Below are 21,526 nucleotides of genomic sequence, written 5' to 3'. Positions count from 1 at the left end.
CCCAAAATCCTCAACGATTAGATGGATGTTATATAATTAATTTTATAGGGCCGAAGGAAAAGTGCAGGATGCTACCATGGAAAAGTGTGAAAATTTTACTTTTTTTTATAGATTGAGATTCCACATTTTTACAAAATGCTTGTACAAAATTTGTACATTTTAGACTTGTATATAGCATTACTCAATAAAAATAGTCAAATGGCCGCCGAGATCTCTATCCAATACTAGGGATCATCAGCTTAATTGCATCAAGCTAGCTTGGATATCTAATATTTGGCATCTATTCTTGGATCGAATATCATCATGTAGTTCTTATAAATAACTTAAATTTACACTTATTGGTCATGTGTTACATTAAATCACCAAATCCTCCATGACTTGTACGTAATTAAACCTATTTAGCTAGGAACCAACAGTACTTGATCTTTTAAGTAAAAAATAGCGAGAAAATGATATCCAAACAAAGCCATTAATTTACAGTTTTTAATTGTAAACATAAACAAGATCATCAACTATATCATGATTCATAAACAACTTCTTGGTATGACTACTCCATTACTGATCCCGCCGGCATTGGTGCAAGAAGATGCTGTTGCTGTGCTATTTTTATTATAAGAAAGCTTTATGTCTTGCAATCTGATCCCCTTGCATGGATTGCTTGAACTGCATATAAAATTAATGGCTATTTGCGAGGCCGATGTTCCTTTAATGTTTTTGTATGTCACTTGATTTATCTTCACGCCAGAACTCTAGTGAGGGGAAGGAAGAGAATGATATATATTAATACAACAAAAAAAGAAAATGCATGCAATTTCAAGATTCTGAATTAAATTTAATTTGGAGGTGAACAAATTACGTACTCAGCTGCTATATATAAACTAAAAACTGACATGCCATGCATACATTTATCTAAGTTTTATGCCTGGCGGGTACCTGCTTTGGGCAACCTTTGGCGCTAGGGCAGTATTTCTGATCAATGATTATAGGATTATCGACATTCTTCATGATAATGTTACGAAAAGCGATGTTTTTCACATATCCATTGCTAGGCCTGGCCCATGATTTTATACGTACTCCATTTTGAGTTCTTGAGAAAACCGAGCTCGTTACTGTCACATTCTCTACACCATCTTCGTTTGCATATGCACCCAAACTACCAATGCTGCATCCACGAGGTAAACATGATCCATATGAGAAATAATACCATCATTTTGGCCTTTTTTTTTTTTTTTTTAACATTTTCAAAGGTTCGCACAATTATTTCACAGGCTAGCTAGCTAGCTTGTATAAGGATGCTGAAACTAGGTAGCTGCTGATCATCCTGTCAGCGTACTTATTTCGTTCTCATGTATATGTTAATTACTTGCCTATAAATTTCAATGCACGTACAATACCTTATTCCATGTCCAGGGCCGCAGGCAACACGCTCAATCCACAAGTTTTTAGAGCCCTGGCCGATGGAGATGCAATCATCTCCGGTCATTATTGTGCTCGAACTAATCGTGACCCCAGTTGAGGATTGCACGTGTATGCCGTCGGTGTTGGGGCTCGAGCTGGGGGCTCTAATATTCAAGTTTCGAAGAACAACATAGTTACAATGATAAAGAGAAACATGGATTCTCTGGCTGTTGATTGATGTCAAGCCGCTCACCACGACGTTGCTAGACCACAGGAACGATATTGACTGAAATGCAAACACCATTAAGATATATAGTGATCATTAAGGGTCAGCATTCATATTAAACACTTTGTAACAGGTTGGCAATATATTTGATTAATTCATATTCTTTATAGTACTGCTGGAATTAGCAGTACTTATACTTCGTATTCAAGCAAATAAGCGGCCATAACATACCCTGGATCCAACTGGGCAACTTCTTCCAGCTCTCCGGCAAGCCCAATAGCCAGCTCCCTTTGCATCAAGAATGCCACCAAAGACCGAAACCCTAGTGACCTTAATGAACAAAATCCAATATTGGGAATTCCAGCTCCAATAATCCGACGGGGCAACAAGGGTTCCAGCAAGCTTAACCACGATTCTACTCTTACATGGGCCAGTAAAAACTACTGGTTTTAGCAAGAAAGTACCCAAAGGAACGTAAATCGTGGCCGGTCTAATCGAGTTGCATGCTAACCGCCATGCCTTAAGAAATGCTTGCGCCGAGTCAGTTTTCCCATCTGCTCTAGCACCAGAACTGACCACGTTGTAATATGCTGCATGCGATGAACGACTGAAGGCCATGCAGACGAGGAAGAGAATCCAAGAAAATATCGTGAGATTATAATTAGCCATCTTATGATCTCAGTAATTAGGCAGATCAGAGGACGTTGATGAAAGAAGATGTGAGGTTCTGGCTATAATTTATACTAGTATTGGGTCGATTTTTGAACCGACAAACTGCATGTTCGATCAATCATTAGTTTAGTACGTACAAATCAAGTCAATTAAATGTTACTCAATACACGGAGTCCGGTACCGCTCAAGTTATAGGGGTATGTACGGTGGCATTGCGTTGTATTATATATATATATATATATATATGTATGTATGTCGTTTGTTTTTTCTTAGAAATGGTTTAGAATAATGGCATGATGATATGCACAAGCATTAATCGTCTAAGGTATTCTTTGTGGAGCAGTAGTATTAGTAATCCTGTCATTCCAATGAAGGCATGCATGCCACATCAGTCATGCATACACATGCATCATCGATATTCATGTTATCCAAATTTTCATCAGATGTATAGTGATCTATATATATATATATAGAATGTATGAGGCAGTAGTACCAGTTTATGTGCATGCATGCAATCTTATATATAAATAGGCATATATATTAGGTGCGTTTTGGACAATAAGATAAGATGAGATGAGATGAGATGAGATGAGATGAGATGATTTTAGATGAAAGTTAAAAAATTATTAAAAAATTATTTTTTAATATTATTATTATTTTTAAAATTTAAAAAAGTTAAATTATTTATTATATTTTATATAAAAATTTAAAAAAATTATAATAATAATATAAGATAAAATAAAACACTTTTATTGTCAGAACGTTAATGTTCAACGCAATTCATGACCATTTATAACCGTTTTCAGTTTTTTATTCTTTAATTTGGTACAGTTTGAGTTGGCACTTTTTAATTGGAAGTCTAACTAACGTACGTGCATAAGTGAATCGCAGAGAAATTTCCCCCCATCGGGCAGTACGTACACTTTGTTAGAGCATGGCTCAAATTTATCTTTAAAATTTAATCAATATTATATTTTTTTATATTTATTTATTTTATTTAAATTCAATCTCTATATTAGATTAATCTGTTTAGCTAACATACTATTCACCTATTAATTTAGAAAATCACTATAATAAAAATTTAAAATTTTATAAAAATGTCTAATCTAATATAGTATTTTTTAGCACATATTGATTAAAATTTAATTATCATTAAATTATGATCAAACTAACGAAGATACTCTTGCTCCCAATATCATGACGTCTTTAGAATGGGAATGGTCGGAAAGGACAGCATGTAAATACTTGCTGTACGTTGACAGAGGGATCGATCAATATTGTTGCGAGCCAGGGGTGGGTGACAGTGGGGCGGAATATCTATTGAGTGTACGTAACAGTCGAAGTGGAGTCATGCATGTGAAACGCATGCAGTGCGCGCAGTATTGGCGGAGAACCGGGCGGGAATATAGCGGTTGAGATCAGGCAATCGCTGGGAACATTATAAACAACCTGCGTTAATTAATTTGTTTTTATGTCCTATATATACAGTAAAAGGCTAGTCAATATTGTACGTATTCAGTGACTGATGGCCTCAGTGCATGGCTTTTGTTTTTTGTTTTTTTTTTTTTTTTTTTCTAAGCCATGGCTTTTGTTAATTTGTATGCATATTTTCACTGTTAATTTACTTGGATCTATAACCCTCGCAATATAAGAATTGTTATAAAATAAAAAAGTAATTGTAAAATATATTCAAATATGTAGGTTATAAAATAGAATTTAATATATATCCGAATATAAAATTCTTTCTAATCAAAACATTGCAGAGTCGGTCCACTTTCCATAGCTTTTGTAAAACTTTATAATGGAAAACAGAGGACTGCATGAAAACTTGTATATATTCTCATTGCTTTCGTATCTTAAAAGGGTTGTACAAAGGGTCTATTTATACACTTCATTTACCCAAGCATAGCTATAACAAACTTAACCAACTTAACTGTATAGCTGTAACAGATTTAACTAATTCAACTGATTATTTACAATTTTAAGATAAAACTTTCTGTTTGGCTTCTAGAGATTGTAATTCTAATTTTTCTATGTGATTTTCTATATTCCAACACCCCCCTCAAGATGAGAATGTATATTAATCATTCCCATCTTGCGAATAAGGTGATGAAAATTGAGAGATCCGAGAGGCTTAGTTAATATATCTGCTATTTGGAATCTGGAAGGAATATGAATGATTTTTATAAGACCTTCCTGCAGCTTTTCTCGAACTAAATGGCAGTCCAATTGGATATGCTTTGTCCTCTCGTGGTGTACTGGGTTTGATGCAATCTCAGAGGCAGGTTTACTATCCGTGTATAGAAGTGCAGCTTGAGTATGTTCAATGGTTAAATCAGATAACAGGTAATTTAACCATTGAAGTTCACAAGTAGTTGATGCTAATGCTCGATATTCAGACTCTGCAGAGGACCTACTGATTGTGGGTTGTTTCTTTGATTTCCAAGAGATGAGAGAATCTCCTAGAAATATTGCAAAACCAGTGACACTCCTTCTAGTATCAATGCAGCCGCCCCAATCACTGTTTGAGTAAGCCTTTAGATGTAGTGGAGACTTGGCAGATAAGAAAATCCCTTGGCCTGGTGTTGCCTTGATGTATCTAAGAACTCTCTCTGCTGCCTTGAGATGTGAGGTGCTAGGATTGGCCATAAATTGACTCAATGCCTGTACTGAATAAGCAAGATCAGGTCTAGTAATTGTTAGATACAACAATCGACCCACTAGTCTTCTATAAGATGCTGGATCAGATAGAGGGTTTGATGAGTCATTTGCAGTTAATTTCAAGGTTGATTCCATAGGGAAAGCAGCTGGTTTGCATCCAGAAAAACCACTATCATGTAGAATGTCAAGGGCATACTTTCTTTGACATAGAGCAATACCTTTGGCTGACCTAGCTACCTCAATCCCCAAAAAGTACTTCAATTCACCCAAGTCTTTTATTGTAAAAGATTTATGCAAAAAATCCTTCACAGCAGATATAAGTTCTAAGTTGGTGGAAGCAACAATGACATCATCTACATATATCAATAGAGCAATGAAACTATTTTCAGTTTTCTTGATAAAAAGAGATGAATCTGACTTTCCTTGAGTAAAACCAAATTGTAGTAGTGAAGTGGACAGTTTTGAAAACCACTGCCTTGAGGCCTGCTTTAGGCCATATAAACTCTTTTTGAGTTTGCATACTCGAGGGTCATTAGGGGTAGAAAAACCAGGTGGTAGCTGCATATATACCTCTTCATTTAAATCTCCATGCAAAAAAGCATTATTTACATCAAGTTGATGTAAATACCAATTGTTTGATGCGGCTACAGCTAGTAATATTCTCACTGTTGTCATTCTAGCAACAGGTGAAAAAGTATCAAAGAAGTCAAGTCCCTCTTGTTGAGTGTAGCCCTTGGCTACCAATCTAGCTTTGTGTCTGTCCAATGTGCCATCAGCTTTAAATTTTATGCAATAAACCCATTTGCAACCTATTGCCTTTTTGTTAGGAGGCAAAATTGCAAGTTCCCAAGTTTTATTAGTTTCAAGAGCTTTAATTTCATCTGCCATGGCTTGTTGCCATTGAGGTTGTGAGATGGCTTGTTTAAAAGTTCTTGGTTCAGATATAGAAGAGACAGCATGAGCAAAAGCTTTGTGATTGTTGGAAAGTTTAGAATCAGAAATGAAAGAAAGAATTGAATAAGGTTTACCTGAAGAAGGATAGCAAGGAGGTTCATGGACAGCTGAAGAACTTTTAATCAAATTACCACAATAATAATTCTGCAAGTATTGAGGAGAATGCCTAGTTCTTTCAGATCTTCTCAGATTTGTAATATTATGAGATGGTAATGAAACAGAATTTTCTGGAGAAGGTGAAGCAGAATTTTCTGTAGAAGGTGAAAGAGAATTTTCTGTGGTAGGACAATCATATATTTGAGGAGAATTTGGAAAAACAAATGGGATATGGATAGAGTTAGGAATAGATGGAAAAATAGATTCATGAAATGTGACATTTCTAGATATGAAGGTTTTGAGAGTAAGTATATCAAGCACTTTGTACCCTTTTACATTTGGTGGATAACCAAGAAAGATGCATTTTGAAGCTTTAGGTGAAAACTTCCCTCGATTATTTTTTAGTGTGCTTGCAAAACACAAACATCCAAATACTTTGAGATATTTGTAAGTTGGTTGTTTATGGAATAAGAGGTAATATGGTGACTGATTGTTTAAGATTGAAGAAGGGGTACGATTAATGAGATGGGTAGCTGTCAAAACACAATCTGTCCAGTAAGATAGAGGTAAATTGCTTTGAAATAGAAGGGCTCTAGCAACATTTAGTAGGTGTTGATGTTTTCTTTCAACCCTACCATTTTGCTGTGGAGATTCAACACATGATAATTGATGTATTATTCCATGCTCTTGATAGAAAAGAGGCATGTTAAACTCCTGACCATTATCTGTTCGAAGAGTTTGAATATTTGTGTTGAATTGAGTTTAAGCATATTTGATAAAACTGGTAAGTATAGACCTTGTATCGGATTTTGCTTTCATGAGATATAGCCATGTAAAACGACTATGGTCATCTATGATTGTAAGAAAATAGCTATATCCAGAATAAGAGACTGTAGAAAAGGGACTCCAGATGTCAACATGAACTAACTGAAAATTTTTATTTGATTGACTGTTTGATACAGGATATGGAAGCTTCTTTTGTTTAGCTAAGGGACATATTTCACATACATGATTTTGTGAAACTTTTACAGAAGGGTCAAGATTACTAATTATTTGTAATCTTGTAGATGGAATATGCCCTAATCTAAGATGCCATATATGAGGATTGTTATTACATGAATGAACTAAGGCAGTAAAAGAAGGATCAATCGAATCAGGCATTTTTCTTTTGTTTAAGGCAGGAAAAGATAAGTGGTATAAACCAGATTTGACTTCAGCAAGCCCAATCATCCTCCATTTGCTCAAGTCCTGCAAAATGCATTTGGATTGAATGAAGAACAATCCAATAGAATTATCTTTAGTCAATCTTGAAGCAGAAATCAGATTGATATTGAAAGAAGGAACAAACAGTGCATTTTGGAGGATTATATCAGGAGAAAGTTTAACATTTCCAGAAAAAATGATGGGAACAGATTGTCCATTTGGTAAATGGACTTTAGAAGGTTTGCTAAGTAAGTTTTTGGAATCAAATAGATGAGGAGAACATATCATATGATCTGTTGCTCCTGTGTCAAGAATCCAAGTATAGGAATTCTTTGAAAAGGAAACAATATTAGCTGAAGAATAAGATATACCTGAAGTGGAGACAACATTAGCTGTGGAATCAGTGTTAATATTGGAATTGGATAGACTATTTGCTAGGGTAAGCAGATTTTTGATTTGCTCTTGAGAAAATATCATATTGGGAATACTTGAATATTGTTCTAATGAAGATGCATTGTTTGCAATGGGTTGTGCATATGATGAATTTCCAGATTGCATATTGAGTGATCTTTTCCCTTTAGGACCTTTCCATCCAGGAGGATATCCAATGAGTTGAAAACATTTGTCTGCAAGATGGCCAGAATAGCCACAATGAGAACAAACCAAATCTGTTTTCCCTTTTTGCTTCGTGTATCTAGCACCAGCAGATGATTGTCTTTGAGGTTGAGCAGCAATCATGGCATGAGAATCCAAGGAAATTCCAATGCTGTTAGACAGAGACCTTTGACTTTCTTCTTGTAGTAACAAAGAAAATACTTTACTCATTGATGGTAGGGGGGATTGAAGGAGTAATTGACTTCTGATGGCTGAGTATGAATCATGTAATCCAACCAAGAATTTTATCACATAATCAGACTGTTGTCGATCTGTGAGATTCTTGAGAATACTGCAGGTGCACCTATCAAGATTTCCACATTTACAACTCGGAATAGGTCTATAGCTGATATATTCATCCCACAAGATTTTAAAATCACTGAAATATTCAGTAACAGTTTTAGAACCTTGAGAAATGGAACTGAGGGATTTTTCAAGAGAGAAAACTCTCGGACCATCACTTCTAAGATATCTTGTCTTTAGTTCCTCCCAAATGTCCAAAGCAGTTGTAAAGTAAAGAAGACTGCCACGGATTTCTTTGGAAATTGAGTTCATTAACCATGAGAGCACTAGATTATTTGCTCTTAGCCAAGCAATTCGAAGTCTAGAATCAGTATCAATTCTAGGTTGAAGTAAAGTTCCATCAATAAAGCAGATTTTATTCTTGACAGTGAGTGCAATTGAAATCGATCGACTCCACGCAATATAGTTCTCACCTGTAAAGATTTCAGATACAAGAAGTGCTCCTGGATTGTCAGAAGGATGAAGATAGTATTGGCTCGAGGAATCATCACAAGGATTCGGCATAGGAGGATTAGCCATAGAAGCTCTCTCAGAAGGAGTTTCAGAGTTTTCCATAAAAGCAAGAAACAGAAAAAAAATATCAAGAAGCAAGAAGAATGGAAGATTTCAGCGGAAGACTTTTCTTTATATCTCTGATACCATGTAAAACTTTATAATGGAAAACAGAGGACTGCATGAAAACTTGTATATATTCCCATTGCTTTCGTATCTTAAAAGGGCTGTACAAAGGGTCTATTTATACACTTTATTTACCCAAGCATAGCTATAACAAACTTAACCAACTTAACTGTATAGCTGTAACAGATTTAACTAACTCAACTGATTATTTACAATTTTAAGATAAAACTTTCTGTTTGGCTTCTAGAGATTGTAATTCTAATTTTTCTATGTGATTTTCTATATTCCAACAGCTTTTGTCCTCCACCATCTCCTGCTTGGCTTGAGTTTACTGAAACATACACATCCATCTAATACAAAAACCTTACACAACTCACAAAAGATGGGCATTAAAGCCAGCAAACCTACCAACCAAATCAAGAAGTAAAACAAAACCATCAATCAAATACTTGCGTATTTACTGCTTTCAATTACTCAAATTTAACTATTTTTTTCACTGGGATGTGCGAGGGGTGCACCTTTCAGGTTGCCTAACAATTTATTCAACTACAATGGAGATCATAAAGTCTTAATTAAAATAATAAATTTATTAATAATGGGGTACTTAAAAAAAGTGCCAAACAATTTATTCCAGGTGTCATCTTCTCAATGATGACAATGATCACCTTGAAATATATTCTACCCATCTCTCAAATCGGAAGCGTCAAGAGAAACGAATAAAACTATGAACTATTAACTTGAAATGGATAGTTAAAAGAACTTTCTAAAGTCCGAAGTCTGTAATCCCACACTCAATTCACGAAAAACCCAACTTAGCTCGAGATCCCAAAAAATAAATATTTAAACATGATCTTTATGTCACTAAATTCCTAAAAAGACATGTCACTAACTGATTATATTGTAGAAAATAATTTAAAAAATTTTGAGTTTTTTATATAGAACTAATAATAATATTATTTAAATATTCTTAATATATCTTATTTTCAAATTATAACTTAGTGAATAGTTATATTTTATATAAATCTATTAAAATAAGTAACAAAATGCTTAAATCAAATCCTTTGCAATTTACTACAGTAATCCAAACTAAAACAAATTCAAGTGAAATCAAACTCAAATCTCGTAAGCAATCACTTTTTGTCTTGATTTTGAATTCAAGAGCAATAAATAACAAGGTCTTCAAAAGAATAAAGTATTCATTTTTGAAAAAAACAAATAAAGGATTGGAACGTAATTTAGCCGTAAAGAAGTAAAAGCAAGTCAGATTTGCTTTTATGCTTTACATACGGTTGCTTTTATGCTTTTTAATTTTATATCACGAAGAAAATGGATGCTTATAGCTGCATATCTCACCGAGAAGTAAAAAAAAATTTACTTGGGCGAAAAGCCATGCGACAGACTCACTGTGAGGAAGGAGAGAATGCAATGAAATTGGTGGCTGGACTAAGGCTACCATGGCAAAGGCTTCTGTGTAGCATAAAATAATTTATGATTCATTAGGCTCAAGAATAGTTGAGAAAAGAGAGAGGAATCTACGTGTGGGCGGGCATGAATTTATCACAAACTCATCACAAATGATAGTCTCATCGCAATTCTTCCCTCATTGCAGTGATCAAAGGCTCACGCCACTGCCAAACCTCACCACCACAGGGAAGCCCCACAACCAAGCTAGATTCTACGTCGCAACCCCCACCACAGTGACCATAGTCTCATGCACGACGAAAACCACCCATGACCCAACACTGCCAAGTCTCTCATGCATGACGGAAACCGCAAAGCCTGATCAGCCACCGTGCAACGACAACATACTCCACAAAGCTGCCCATGCCACCATGCCAGCCACTACAAAACTTTGGAAGGGACGCTCTGTTTTGCACCACTGAAAATAAAAAAATTTTCTCCCCACCAAGAGCCACGTCGCCAGCCCCACCTCGACGTCACCACTTGCATAGGCAGCGCCACCAGGCACCCCATGCCACCCCTAAGCCGTTGCTTCTCTCACTCTCTGCCATGAATGACAATTCACTCTCCCTTCTTTTCTTCCCGTGCACTGCCACCACTCCCAGTCGTGCCGCCGTCGATAGTCACCTAGACTATCGCCGCATGTAACGATCTCTCAGTAAGGAACTTTCCTCTCTATGGCACGAGTTTAGTCTGGAAGTGTGCTTGGGAATGGTTTCTCTGATTCATGTTTCTCTACATGGGAGTGCTTGGCCATTTTTTTTTAACTATCTTGACGAACTTTGCAAATAAACTATAGAGCACGTTGACAATTACGTCGTTTGACCCTTTGTAAATATGCTAAATCATTGCACCTCTTGACTCTTTGTAAATAAACGGAATTATGCCGAACTGTAGTCCTAAAAATTAGATTCTTCTAAGTGGTGCTCTTATTTTTTTTACACCGATTGACGTCTAAGCGGTGCTTTAAATCTTTTCCATTGATTGACGTTTGGTTCTTCGAAGTCTGTCGTCGTGGGGTGGCTTGGTTGTGGGGGAAAGGTTACTCTGTTTCAAAGGTGCAAAACATAATGCTTGGCCATTTGTTTTTAACTACCTCAACGAACTTTGCAAATAAACTATAGAGCATGTTGACAATTGCATCGCTTGACCCTTTGTAAATATGCTGAATCATTGCACATCTTGACTCTTTGCAAATAAACAGTTTGTAACTTTGCTAGTTCATTGCACCGCTTGAACCTTTACAAATAGACGATTTGCTGGTTTGTAAGATGTGTTGATAATTTATGGATTGTTAAGCCGATTTTTGCTGACTGAATGACATTTCAAGTTGAAACTTGATTTTTATATAATTAAATAGATATATATATATATATATACACATGTGCACACACACACTTTGAATTGTGGTGATCAAATATATCTATACATGAATTAGCTGCACATGAACATCATTTCATATATAAAATTATTTGTTTTTAATGAAAAACATATTAAGTAAGATTTTCGAGAAACAATTACTGCTATTCTTTATGGATCCTAGAATATTAGCATAATCTAAAATACTGTTAAGTTACTTTATACAAAAATTACTTCAACTAGTACTGTTGGGATTAACTGATTATCAAAGGTTAAGTTAAAGTGAAATAGCATAAGAAAACAAAAGAAAATTCGACAATCACATATAAAACACCAATATTTAAGTAGTTCGGCTCAATATGAGCATACGTTCATTGGCGGGGTTGATCTTAATGAATTTACTATCAACAAAAGTGGAGTATAAGATATCAATCATATAATCCCAAATCCCAAAGCTCCAAATACACCTAATGATCTCTCAAGATTCTTTACAAAAGGATTCTCTCTCTCTCTCTCTCTCTATATATATATATTTATGTGTGTGTGTGTATCATATGGCTACTTAGGAGTGTAAATTGGTCCCCGCGGGGGGGGGGGGGGGGGGGGGGGGGTATGAGGGTGGTAATGGACTAAAATTTTTGGTCCATCATTTTCTCCAGACTGGATCTGACTGAACATCCCTAGGGATCGAACCAAACTGGTAGTTAATAGTCTGATCTAGTCCGTTTGGTCAGCTCCAATTATTTATTTATTTAAAATAAATTATTAAAAAAATTATTAAAAATATTAAATTAAAATTAAGTGAATTATTAATGTAGATTATGTAACTAACTCAATAAAAAATTATTTTATATAGTCAATGATAATAAATCAGATGAAAATTACATGCTTAACTTATATAATTAGTTAATTGATATTATACATTATTTGGTTGATAGAATATTAATTTGTTAATAACATATTTAAAGTTTTATATTTTTAATGGCGATAGGTTAGATGAAAATTACATAATTAATTATATAATTATTATATAAATAATATATATATTTTAAATTCAGTCGGTCCGATCTTGTTCGAGGTGGAAAACTCCTGGACCGGGATCGGACCGAAAAGTCTTGGTCCTCTCTTTCAGGGATCGAGACTGACCGGTTTGGTCCAGGGTCGATCTAGTCTGAACCGAACCAACTAGTTCGGTCAGTTTCTCTTGTTCGGACTGACCAACTTTCACCCCTACAGCTATTTCAAAGTTAATAATACATGAAGAATAATATGTATTTATAGTCCACGGCACGAGAAGCCCTAAACACGTACATTCACTCGAGCGGCGTGTAGATCGGTGCTTGAATGAACATTAGGGATGGTGTTGGGCTCAAGCTGAGTGTCGAGTAACTGATGAGCAAACTCTCGGATTGAAGCTTCGCTCAAGTGGTGGAGATACTGTCTGAGCGAACAATCTAGAGAGGCACTTATTCAACATGATTCAAACCACCTCTTAACAAATATATGTCTAAATTCTAAAATATTCCACGTAACGAATGTATTAAGGATAATATAATTTAGAATGAATAACGAAATTTTTCATCATATATATGCGCTTACATGAAATAAGCTAGATTGCAAACACAAGCTTATTTTGGAAATTTAACCCTTTATATATATATATGTATATATATTATATATATACACACACTATTTAGCATCACAGCCAGCCAAAAAGGGTGAAGATCCAAGGTTACGTAGGAATGCATGTATAGCATGCATGGATGGCAGTTAAACCCCACAATTAGTTAGCATGCATTGGCGGCGGGGGTTCATCTATCTGGTCAAAAACCTGTCTAGAAGCCCAAAGATTTTGCCGCCTAGTTTACAAGCCAGCAAAAATAATAAAAAAATAAAATAAAAATAAAAGTAAGCCTAGAAGTCTTGACCAAGCCCAGCTTGGCTGGGTACAGTAATGGTTCTCCTAATTTATAACATGTCTATTCCAGGCCTGGGTGAAGCCCAACCATTATAGGAGCTTAACCAAACCCCGGCTAAGCGAACATAGACAAGTATGGCCCCGTCGTTGGTTAATTGCCTTTCCAGTTTATAAAAGTTTCGAGAGAAGATTCCGATATGTATTCATGAGCCTTAAAATTATATTATTTTATGTACAAGAAAATTGATTAGAAAGTCAAATAATGAAATCCCGGCCATGCAGCGGTCAATTGCCCCAACTTACCCTAATATTTCAATATTAATCAATTAATTAATAGATTCATGACGAAGAAAATAATACGCATGACCACATGCATGTGGTGAAAGGGTTGGTCCGCAATTAAAGGAAAGCCCTCATCACTACTGTTACTGCTTAATTTTTAATTACTTGGAAATATTACTAGCAAGCTAGGGTCCTATTATATATATATATATATATATATATATATATAGTTTAATCTAATTAGTGTGAAAATTGACTGCAGATCATATTAAAATCAGGTTCATCATGATGATCAGGGTCCTAATTGGCTTGACCCCAAAGTCATCATGTTCTTTCGGCGGTACATAAAATTTCATGCATATGGACCTAACTAATTAACCCGTACTCTCTCTCTCTCTCTCTCTCTATATATATATATATTATATGCTTTAATTGTAGATAAGTTAACTAGCATATATAATGCAGGTCGCTACTCATGTACGTATACGTTTGCTTACAAATTAATCCATTAATCCAATTAGTGATTTATATATGTCCGTTTAGACCTTTAATTAACTGGACATGCATGGATTATATGCTGATGATATATATTATATATGTACCTATGGCTAATTAATTTTTGATACGTACGTAAGTGCCTTACGACAATGAGATTTAAAAAATTAGAATTGAAATTTAAAAAAGTTGAATTGTTTATTATATTTTATATGAATATTTAAAAAAAAATATTAATGAGATGAAATGAGATAAAAATTTTATGTTTTATCACCAAACCAGTCCGAAATTTGAATTTTTTGTCTTGACGTTTGAAAAAAAAAAAAAAAAAAAGCATTTTTTTGGTAGAACATGATGTACAGTTCATTATCAGAAAATATTTGAATTTTGAAGATCGTGCATGTGGCAATCGATGATGTGGGTGAATGTCAACGCACGTCATGTGCATGCATGGCTAACTGATCCACAAATTAATTAATTAATATTGCATGCAACAGGGAAACCTGAAAAAGGCCCAAAACAGTGAGAATTATGGCAGCTTGTTTAATTTGCTGTGGTACTGATCGATCAATTATATATTGAACGATGCGAGACATAATGAGTTAATAAGAAAAAATATATATTCTTTATAAAAGGCCATCCTTGTCTGTTCATTGGGCAAGCCTACAATGCAAGTACAACAGCCAGGAGTTTTGGGTTCATTGTAAATCATGTGTGTCGCGGAAGTGCATGCTGCAGTTTTGTCATTTGGTTGCTCATCATGAACGTGCATGCATGTGATGGATCAAGGCAAAGATATAAAAATAAATAATAAAATTTATTTCTTTTTATTAATTTAAATTTTTAAGATAAGTAATGATTTCACAAGCAACAATAATATATTTAATGCAAAAGCACCACATGAGTTAAAAATAAAAACATAAAAATAAAAATCATTCTCTTATATTCACTCATCTTCAAGGATTTCAATTATATATATATATGCAATCATTGAATAAAGAGTTTTTTAATATATATATATATATATATATATATATATAAATATATATGTACACACACGTACACACACCAAGTTTTTTGGTCAACCTGATCCAAAGTACGTAGCATCTAGTACTGCAGATCAATACCTTATCCAAGAGGCTTCAGGCACCGTGCATGCATATATATATATATATATATATATATATATATATATATATATATATAGATCGTTGAAATAATAAAAAATATGGTTAATAGTTTAATGCAATAATATGATCTCTTGATCATGATCAACATCGTCGTTGAGGGCATCATGCAGGCAGGGTTCTCTCCACAATATGATCATCAATCACACATGGGATTCATGCATGTAGATGAATAATTAGTAGTTTATGACATGATCATTAACATACTAATTATTATTTTTTTTCGTTTTATTTCAATCTAAGCAATTAGTGGTTGACGAAAATACTCATAATTGAGCGTGCATTCGCAGCTAGCTAGCGTGCCACGATTATATATCCCGGCATTATTGATCCATATATATATATATATATAATAGATAGCATGTATATATAGGTGGAATAATAAGTCATGTACGTACATGCATTAAAATATTTATCAAACTTTGCAAGTTAATCATGATCTAATGCATGCACTATGGCTGGAAAAAAGGCTATACGCACATAACATTATATAATAGTACTGGAAGCCTTAAAATAACCTGATCTTGTTCACACAGAGCTAGCTATCTTAATTTTAGAATACATTTATTTTCAATAATCATCTTAATTTAATCATGTTGATTAGTACATACTTCCTGCTCAATTACGTACTATAATAATAAAGAAAAATAAAATTTACCAATATATATATATGTACGTACGGATCGTTTCTTTAATTTTCCTCCATCATGAAGTGGCAATAATTTCCACACAACTAGAAGCTGCTTGTGTTATCCCGTCATCAATGGCAATGAAATAGCTAGGGGCCGGGCATTTTGAGGAGCGTTAATTCACGACTCTGCATCATGTCATGCCTAGCTTATAAGTTCACATGGCATGGCTATATATGAAATTAGGCTATGATCATAAAGAATGTGTTATTCATGACTACGTACGTACATGATGACGCACTTTTGACCATTCAGTCATGACTATATATATATATATATATATATATATATATATATATATATTTCTCCGGTTCACATGCCTGCCTGCCCGCCCTTTATAATTCTCTGATTGCTTAACATTCTAGTTATGCCACCTGGCCGGAAGCCAAAAAAGTCCCCCTAAATCTGCCCGCAAGTCATGGAATTAGAAAGCATGCATGACCAGAAAATTCAGGGGCGCGGGTATATTCAATCCCGTATCCATGGTACTGCTAGAGTAGTACTGCCATCAAATTATAATTAATTAACAATAAGAAATGAAAAGAATAATGACCATCTGAACTTAATTACTATTTAGTTGATCATGGTCTTTTAGACGTGGTATGATCAGTACCATGTGATGCCATGCACGCGGTCTATTAAAAAAATTAAAAACATAAACATAAAAAGGATAAAGGGTAGAGTTGTCTTACTCTTTTCTAATATATATTTTTTTTACGACTTTATTTGTTTTTAATAAACTACTGTCTAAAGTACGGTAAGTTTTATATTACCCAATAATAACAGTACTGATCTATAACTTATTAGACTAAAAACAAGGGGCCGGTTGGCTTGTGTTTTTCTTTGATCTGTATATTCCAAAACATGGCCGGGGTTGTACGTACGTACGTACGTACTTCTAAAACTTAATTATATTGGACATATATATATATATATATATCATGATGAGTACTTCAGGTATTAGAAAATTAATGGATGGTTAAAGTATTAAACCATAACCGCATAACGATATTAATTGCAAACTAGCTAATTATTAAATGATGATCAGGCGGGCAGGCCAGGCTGCAAAGATCATCATCTGGTAATTAATTAATTTAATTTCTTGGTGGCCACGATTTTGGGGCATTAGAAAGGGGGCCGCCGATTTCTTCTCCGTCTTCTCTTCCACATGTCACGTTCATGCCCACGTTGCTGCATGCAAAATGTTCCTTTCTGATCTAAAACTAGCTACTACTTGTACCCTTTCGAGGCCTTCCAATTACAATAACAAGATTTTTCCTAACAAGATTGGGATTTGTTCTAATTAATTCCTATACACACACACACATATATATTGTTTTCTGTGCTTTTCGTTCTGTTTTTCGTTTTTTTTTTTTTTTTTTGGTTTGCGATTTTAACATTCTATTCGCTCATGAATATCAATAAATGTAAATAACTAAAATACCAAGAATAATTACATAGTTATTCAACCTCATCGCCGTCATATAATATCAATTATATGAAAAATACTCGAGGTTTTTCAGGGGAATTAACAAAAAACAGCTCAATGAAAACACGGAAGAGAACCGAAAAAACAAAAAAGAACATGGATATGGGGATAATTTGGAGAGTGATATATAAGAAATATTGGAGGAGGTGTTGATCATCGTGTGCTTAAAGCAAAGAGAGGTGCAGAACACAGCACCCGAAAACAAGAATTGAGAAGGGTGCATGGCTTGGGGGATGTTTTTTGGTAGCTATGTCACGTTGACGGTCATGCACTGCTTTCAATATTCCCTTATTGCCTAATTTAATGTAACAAACCTTTTGAATTCTCACATCTCAAGCAACCTCCACGTTACACGTACGACGTACGTACATGCAGTCTGCAGTACTCCTTAATAATTTCCAACTCTTTGAGCTCCATCAGGGCATGAGAATTCACTGAAAAGCCTAGCTAGCTAGCCAAATGTCCGCTTTTGTCTGTCGGTTTTCTTCATTCAGCTCCCTCGATCGCCAGAAATTGAGTCTTCCCCAAACCACTCTCACTTTTAAGAACATTAACCCATACGATTATAAAAAGAACACATGCATGCAGCCAATTGTGAAGACTTTCATTTCCGTTTTGTTTGATGATTAATTTGCTTCAAACTGCAGTTATAAAGTTGCGTTTGGGTAATGAGTTATTTTTAAGTATTCTGTGAATAATAATAAAAAAATAATAATAGAATATTAAATAATAATGAATAATAATAAAAAGTAGATAAAAATAATAATAAAATAATAACTAGTAATGGGGTATCAGTATCCAAACTAGGCCTAAGACAGTGCTAGATTCTTGCACAATTCAAAGAATAGAGTAAAACAACATAAACTAGAGTTGAAACATGGGGGCTATGTGGCACAACATATACCAATCATAGACAATATGTATAAATAAAGGCATATTTTAGAAGAAAGGTTTGTCCATTTTTTACTCGTTGGATGCTCCGGCCCTGGCCTATTAAACAATTGCAGCATTCAAAATCCATAAATGCAAGCTATATACGTTCCCACGTAATCATGCGTATTTTGGAAAAGAAGGGATTACAAAAAAGTTTTAACGTAAACAGTTTAGTTATATTTTTCCAAAGTTCGGCGCAGCTTTGCGTGTACCGCGGCTTTGATGATCGATGTTGTACATGAAAAATAACATGCATTTCAAATCCTATAAATACATCTCAAACCGTTCAACTCCCCCATCACCACATCCCTCAACTCCTAATCCAACTCCCTAAACCACTATCTTTCTCTCTCTCTCTCTCGCTGTCTTTCTTTCTAGCTCTCTCACACAGACAGACACAAACATTCAAACACCTGGACATATTTTTTTTTTTTTTTTTATATCCAAACGGAAATGGCAAACCACAGAATTAGCTGCCCTCTTGTTCTTGCACTTCTCTCAGTCTTCTTCTACTCCTCGGTGGTCTTGTCCGCTGCTCCCGTGACGTACAATGTGGTAAGTTTGGGAGCCAAAGCAAACGGCAAGACAGACTCAACCAAGGCTTTCGTTACTGCATGGACAAGAGCTTGTGCCTCGGCAAATCCAGCCACCATTTACGTGCCGGTCGGGAGATTCTATCTGCGCGGGGTGATTTTCAACGGGCCATGCAGGAATAATGCCATCAGGGTCCGCATCGATGGCACGCTCGTCGCACCATCCGACTATAGGGTCCTCGGAAATGGCGCTAACTGGATATTGTTCAAGCACGTTAATGGAGTTACCGTATCTGGTGGGATTCTTGATGCCAAAGGCACAAGTTTGTGGGCTTGCAAATCCTCAGGCAAGAGTACTTGCCCCAGCGGAGCAACGGTACGTATGTTTGATGGACAATTTTGCCCGTTTCTTTCTTGTTTTTTAATTTCAGCAAATTAATTAATTGGCATGCTTTAGAACTAATTACGGGAATGCCAAAAGCTAAGCATGTGCTTGTGCATTAACTTAAAGGCATATAAGCAGTCCACAAAACCTGAGCCACAATAATATAATTCCCCTTTTGATCTTTGGTTTTCGTAATTATTTAATAATTGGAATTTCCTTTTTTTGCATGTGTATGCAAGCAGACGCTGCAATTTAGCAACTCGAACAACATCGTGGTCAGCGGATTAACCTCCCTAAACAGCCAGATGTTCCACATCGCCGTCAATGGCTGCCAAAACGTGAAAATGCAAGGAGTCAAGATCATCGCCTCCGGCAACAGTCCAAACACCGACGGCATTCACGTACAATCTTCTTCGGGCGTCACGATCCTCAACACCAAGATCCAGACCGGTGATGATTGCATCTCAATTGGCCCCGGTACCACTAACTTGTGGATTGAGAACGTTGCATGTGGACCTGGCCATGGAATCAGGTACAGATTAATTAAAATAATAATAATAATAATCATTCTAATTCACCAAGTTTAATTAATATATCGCATTCACATTAATGTATAGATAATGAAATCATGCATTATTAATTTATTAATGTACACACATTCACATGATTAATTAAATTGTATATTATATGATTACATGATGCTAAATTGGGCATGGCTTTGGTTGTTTTAATTGGTTCAGCATTGGGAGTCTGGGAAAGGACCTGAAAGAGGACGGTGTGCAGAATGTGACAGTTAAAACAGTTACTTTTACCGGTACTCAAAATGGGGCGAGGATTAAGTCTTGGGGAAGGCCCAGCAATGGATTTGCTAGGAACATTCTTTTCCAACATATTGTTATGGTGAATGTCCAGAATCCCGTCCTGATCGATCAAAATTACTGTCCCGACAACAAAGATTGCCCCGGTCAGGTACGATATATTTATATATAGATATATATGTCGATATATATCAAACTTAAACTGAAGTACCATGCATCTAGCTAGCTGTTTGCTCTAGACATTAAAAATACTAGATTAATTATAAAAAAAATGATAGTTTCAGTCGTGTGAGCACAAGCACTATGCAATTATTTTGAAAAAAGTGAATAAATACGGGACTGGCCATATTATTATTTTTTAATAGTAGACCTCATTCTTTTTCAAAGCGACTGTACAACACTTGCGCACTCCATATCTTCATGTAACATTATTCCTAATTATATGGTTCAAAGTTTGACATTTGGGTTTGTTTGATCATTTTTCTTAACAGGTTTCTGGCGTAAAAATTAGTGATGTAACATACCAAGACATACATGGAACATCGGCCACAGAAGTTGCTGTGAAATTTGATTGCAGTTCCAAGAACCCATGCTCCAGAATAAGATTGGAGAATGTAAAGCTAACCTACAAGAATCAAGTTGCCGAAGCCTCGTGCGTTCATGCTGCTGGAACATCATCTGGTTTAGTCCAGCCCTCGGGCTGCTTGTAGTGGCCGGGGGAAAATGAATTGAGGTGTTTGTCCATTAACTTGCATGATTTCTGGGACAAAAAATTATAATTTGTAGTAGGGATAGATAATATCGTTAGTGTGGCAGGTCATTGGATGTAGTAAACTTTGTTGCTTGAGCCTGCGGCGTTGTTAGCCCATTGGGCTTTCTTGGAGCCTGGCCTTGCAACCATCATATTATATACTATATAGTATAGTCCGAAAAGTTCAAGCCCCCTTTCTCGGGGTGTTTGTAGTTTGTACGATGAATTGTTGTAACAGATGGTGTGATTATGTTATATGGATTGGTTAAAGATTTGTGGGATTTTGAAAGTTGGATTAATTAGAGAATGAAATTATAGTTAACATCGAGTGCTCAATTATCTTATGAAAAAACCAAAAAATAGAAAAAAAGAAAAAGAAAAAACAGTTATGAAGAGTTATTCTATTATCTAGATGCATCGTCTATATTATTTAAAAGATAA

The 21,526-nt window shown here is 35.3% G+C and overlaps 2 protein-coding genes across 2 annotated transcripts; one reads left to right on the top strand and one right to left on the bottom strand.

The window, feature by feature from the left end:
- Nucleotides 1–524: 524 nt before the first annotated feature.
- On the bottom strand, nt 525–2,242 carry LOC121247366 (polygalacturonase-like). Its single transcript, XM_041145731.1, has 4 exons — nt 1,856–2,242; nt 1,395–1,684; nt 934–1,162; nt 525–749 (listed from the first exon to the last, which is right to left on the bottom strand). Exons 1-4 carry the CDS (start codon nt 2,240–2,242, stop codon nt 525–527), a joined length of 1,131 nt encoding a protein of 376 aa, XP_041001665.1.
- Nucleotides 2,243–18,913: 16,671 nt separating this feature from the next.
- LOC121241052 (polygalacturonase-like) lies at nt 18,914–21,051 on the top strand. Its single transcript, XM_041138659.1, has 4 exons — nt 18,914–19,507; nt 19,759–20,048; nt 20,257–20,485; nt 20,826–21,051. Exons 1-4 carry the CDS (start codon nt 19,052–19,054, stop codon nt 21,042–21,044), a joined length of 1,194 nt encoding a protein of 397 aa, XP_040994593.1. The 5' UTR covers nt 18,914–19,051; the 3' UTR covers nt 21,045–21,051.
- The last annotated feature ends 475 nt before the right edge of the window (nt 21,052–21,526 follow it).

The sequence above is a fragment of the Juglans microcarpa x Juglans regia genome, chromosome 1D (assembly GCF_004785595.1).
Source record: "Juglans microcarpa x Juglans regia isolate MS1-56 chromosome 1D, Jm3101_v1.0, whole genome shotgun sequence".
Taxonomy (NCBI): domain Eukaryota; kingdom Viridiplantae; phylum Streptophyta; class Magnoliopsida; order Fagales; family Juglandaceae; genus Juglans; species Juglans microcarpa x Juglans regia.
This window is presented reverse-complemented; position numbering and strand designations above follow the sequence as displayed.

Excerpts from the sequence above, each read along its gene's own strand:
- LOC121247366 (XM_041145731.1), bottom strand. The coding sequence starts at position 2,242 with ATGGCCTTCAGTCGTTCATCGCATGCAGCATATTACAACGTGGTCAGT. Across the intron at positions 1,685-1,855 it reads GTTGCCCAGTTGGATCCAGG|TCAATATCGTTCCTGTGGTC; the intron begins GTATGTTATGGC and ends TTTGCATTTCAG. Across the intron at positions 750-933 it reads CCAAAGGTTGCCCAAAGCAG|AGTTCTGGCGTGAAGATAAA; the intron begins GTACCCGCCAGG and ends TCCCCTCACTAG.
- LOC121241052 (XM_041138659.1), top strand. The coding sequence starts at position 19,052 with ATGGCAAACCACAGAATTAGCTGCCCTCTTGTTCTTGCACTTCTCTCA. Across the intron at positions 19,508-19,758 it reads CTTGCCCCAGCGGAGCAACG|ACGCTGCAATTTAGCAACTC; the intron begins GTACGTATGTTT and ends GTATGCAAGCAG. Across the intron at positions 20,049-20,256 it reads GGACCTGGCCATGGAATCAG|CATTGGGAGTCTGGGAAAGG; the intron begins GTACAGATTAAT and ends TAATTGGTTCAG.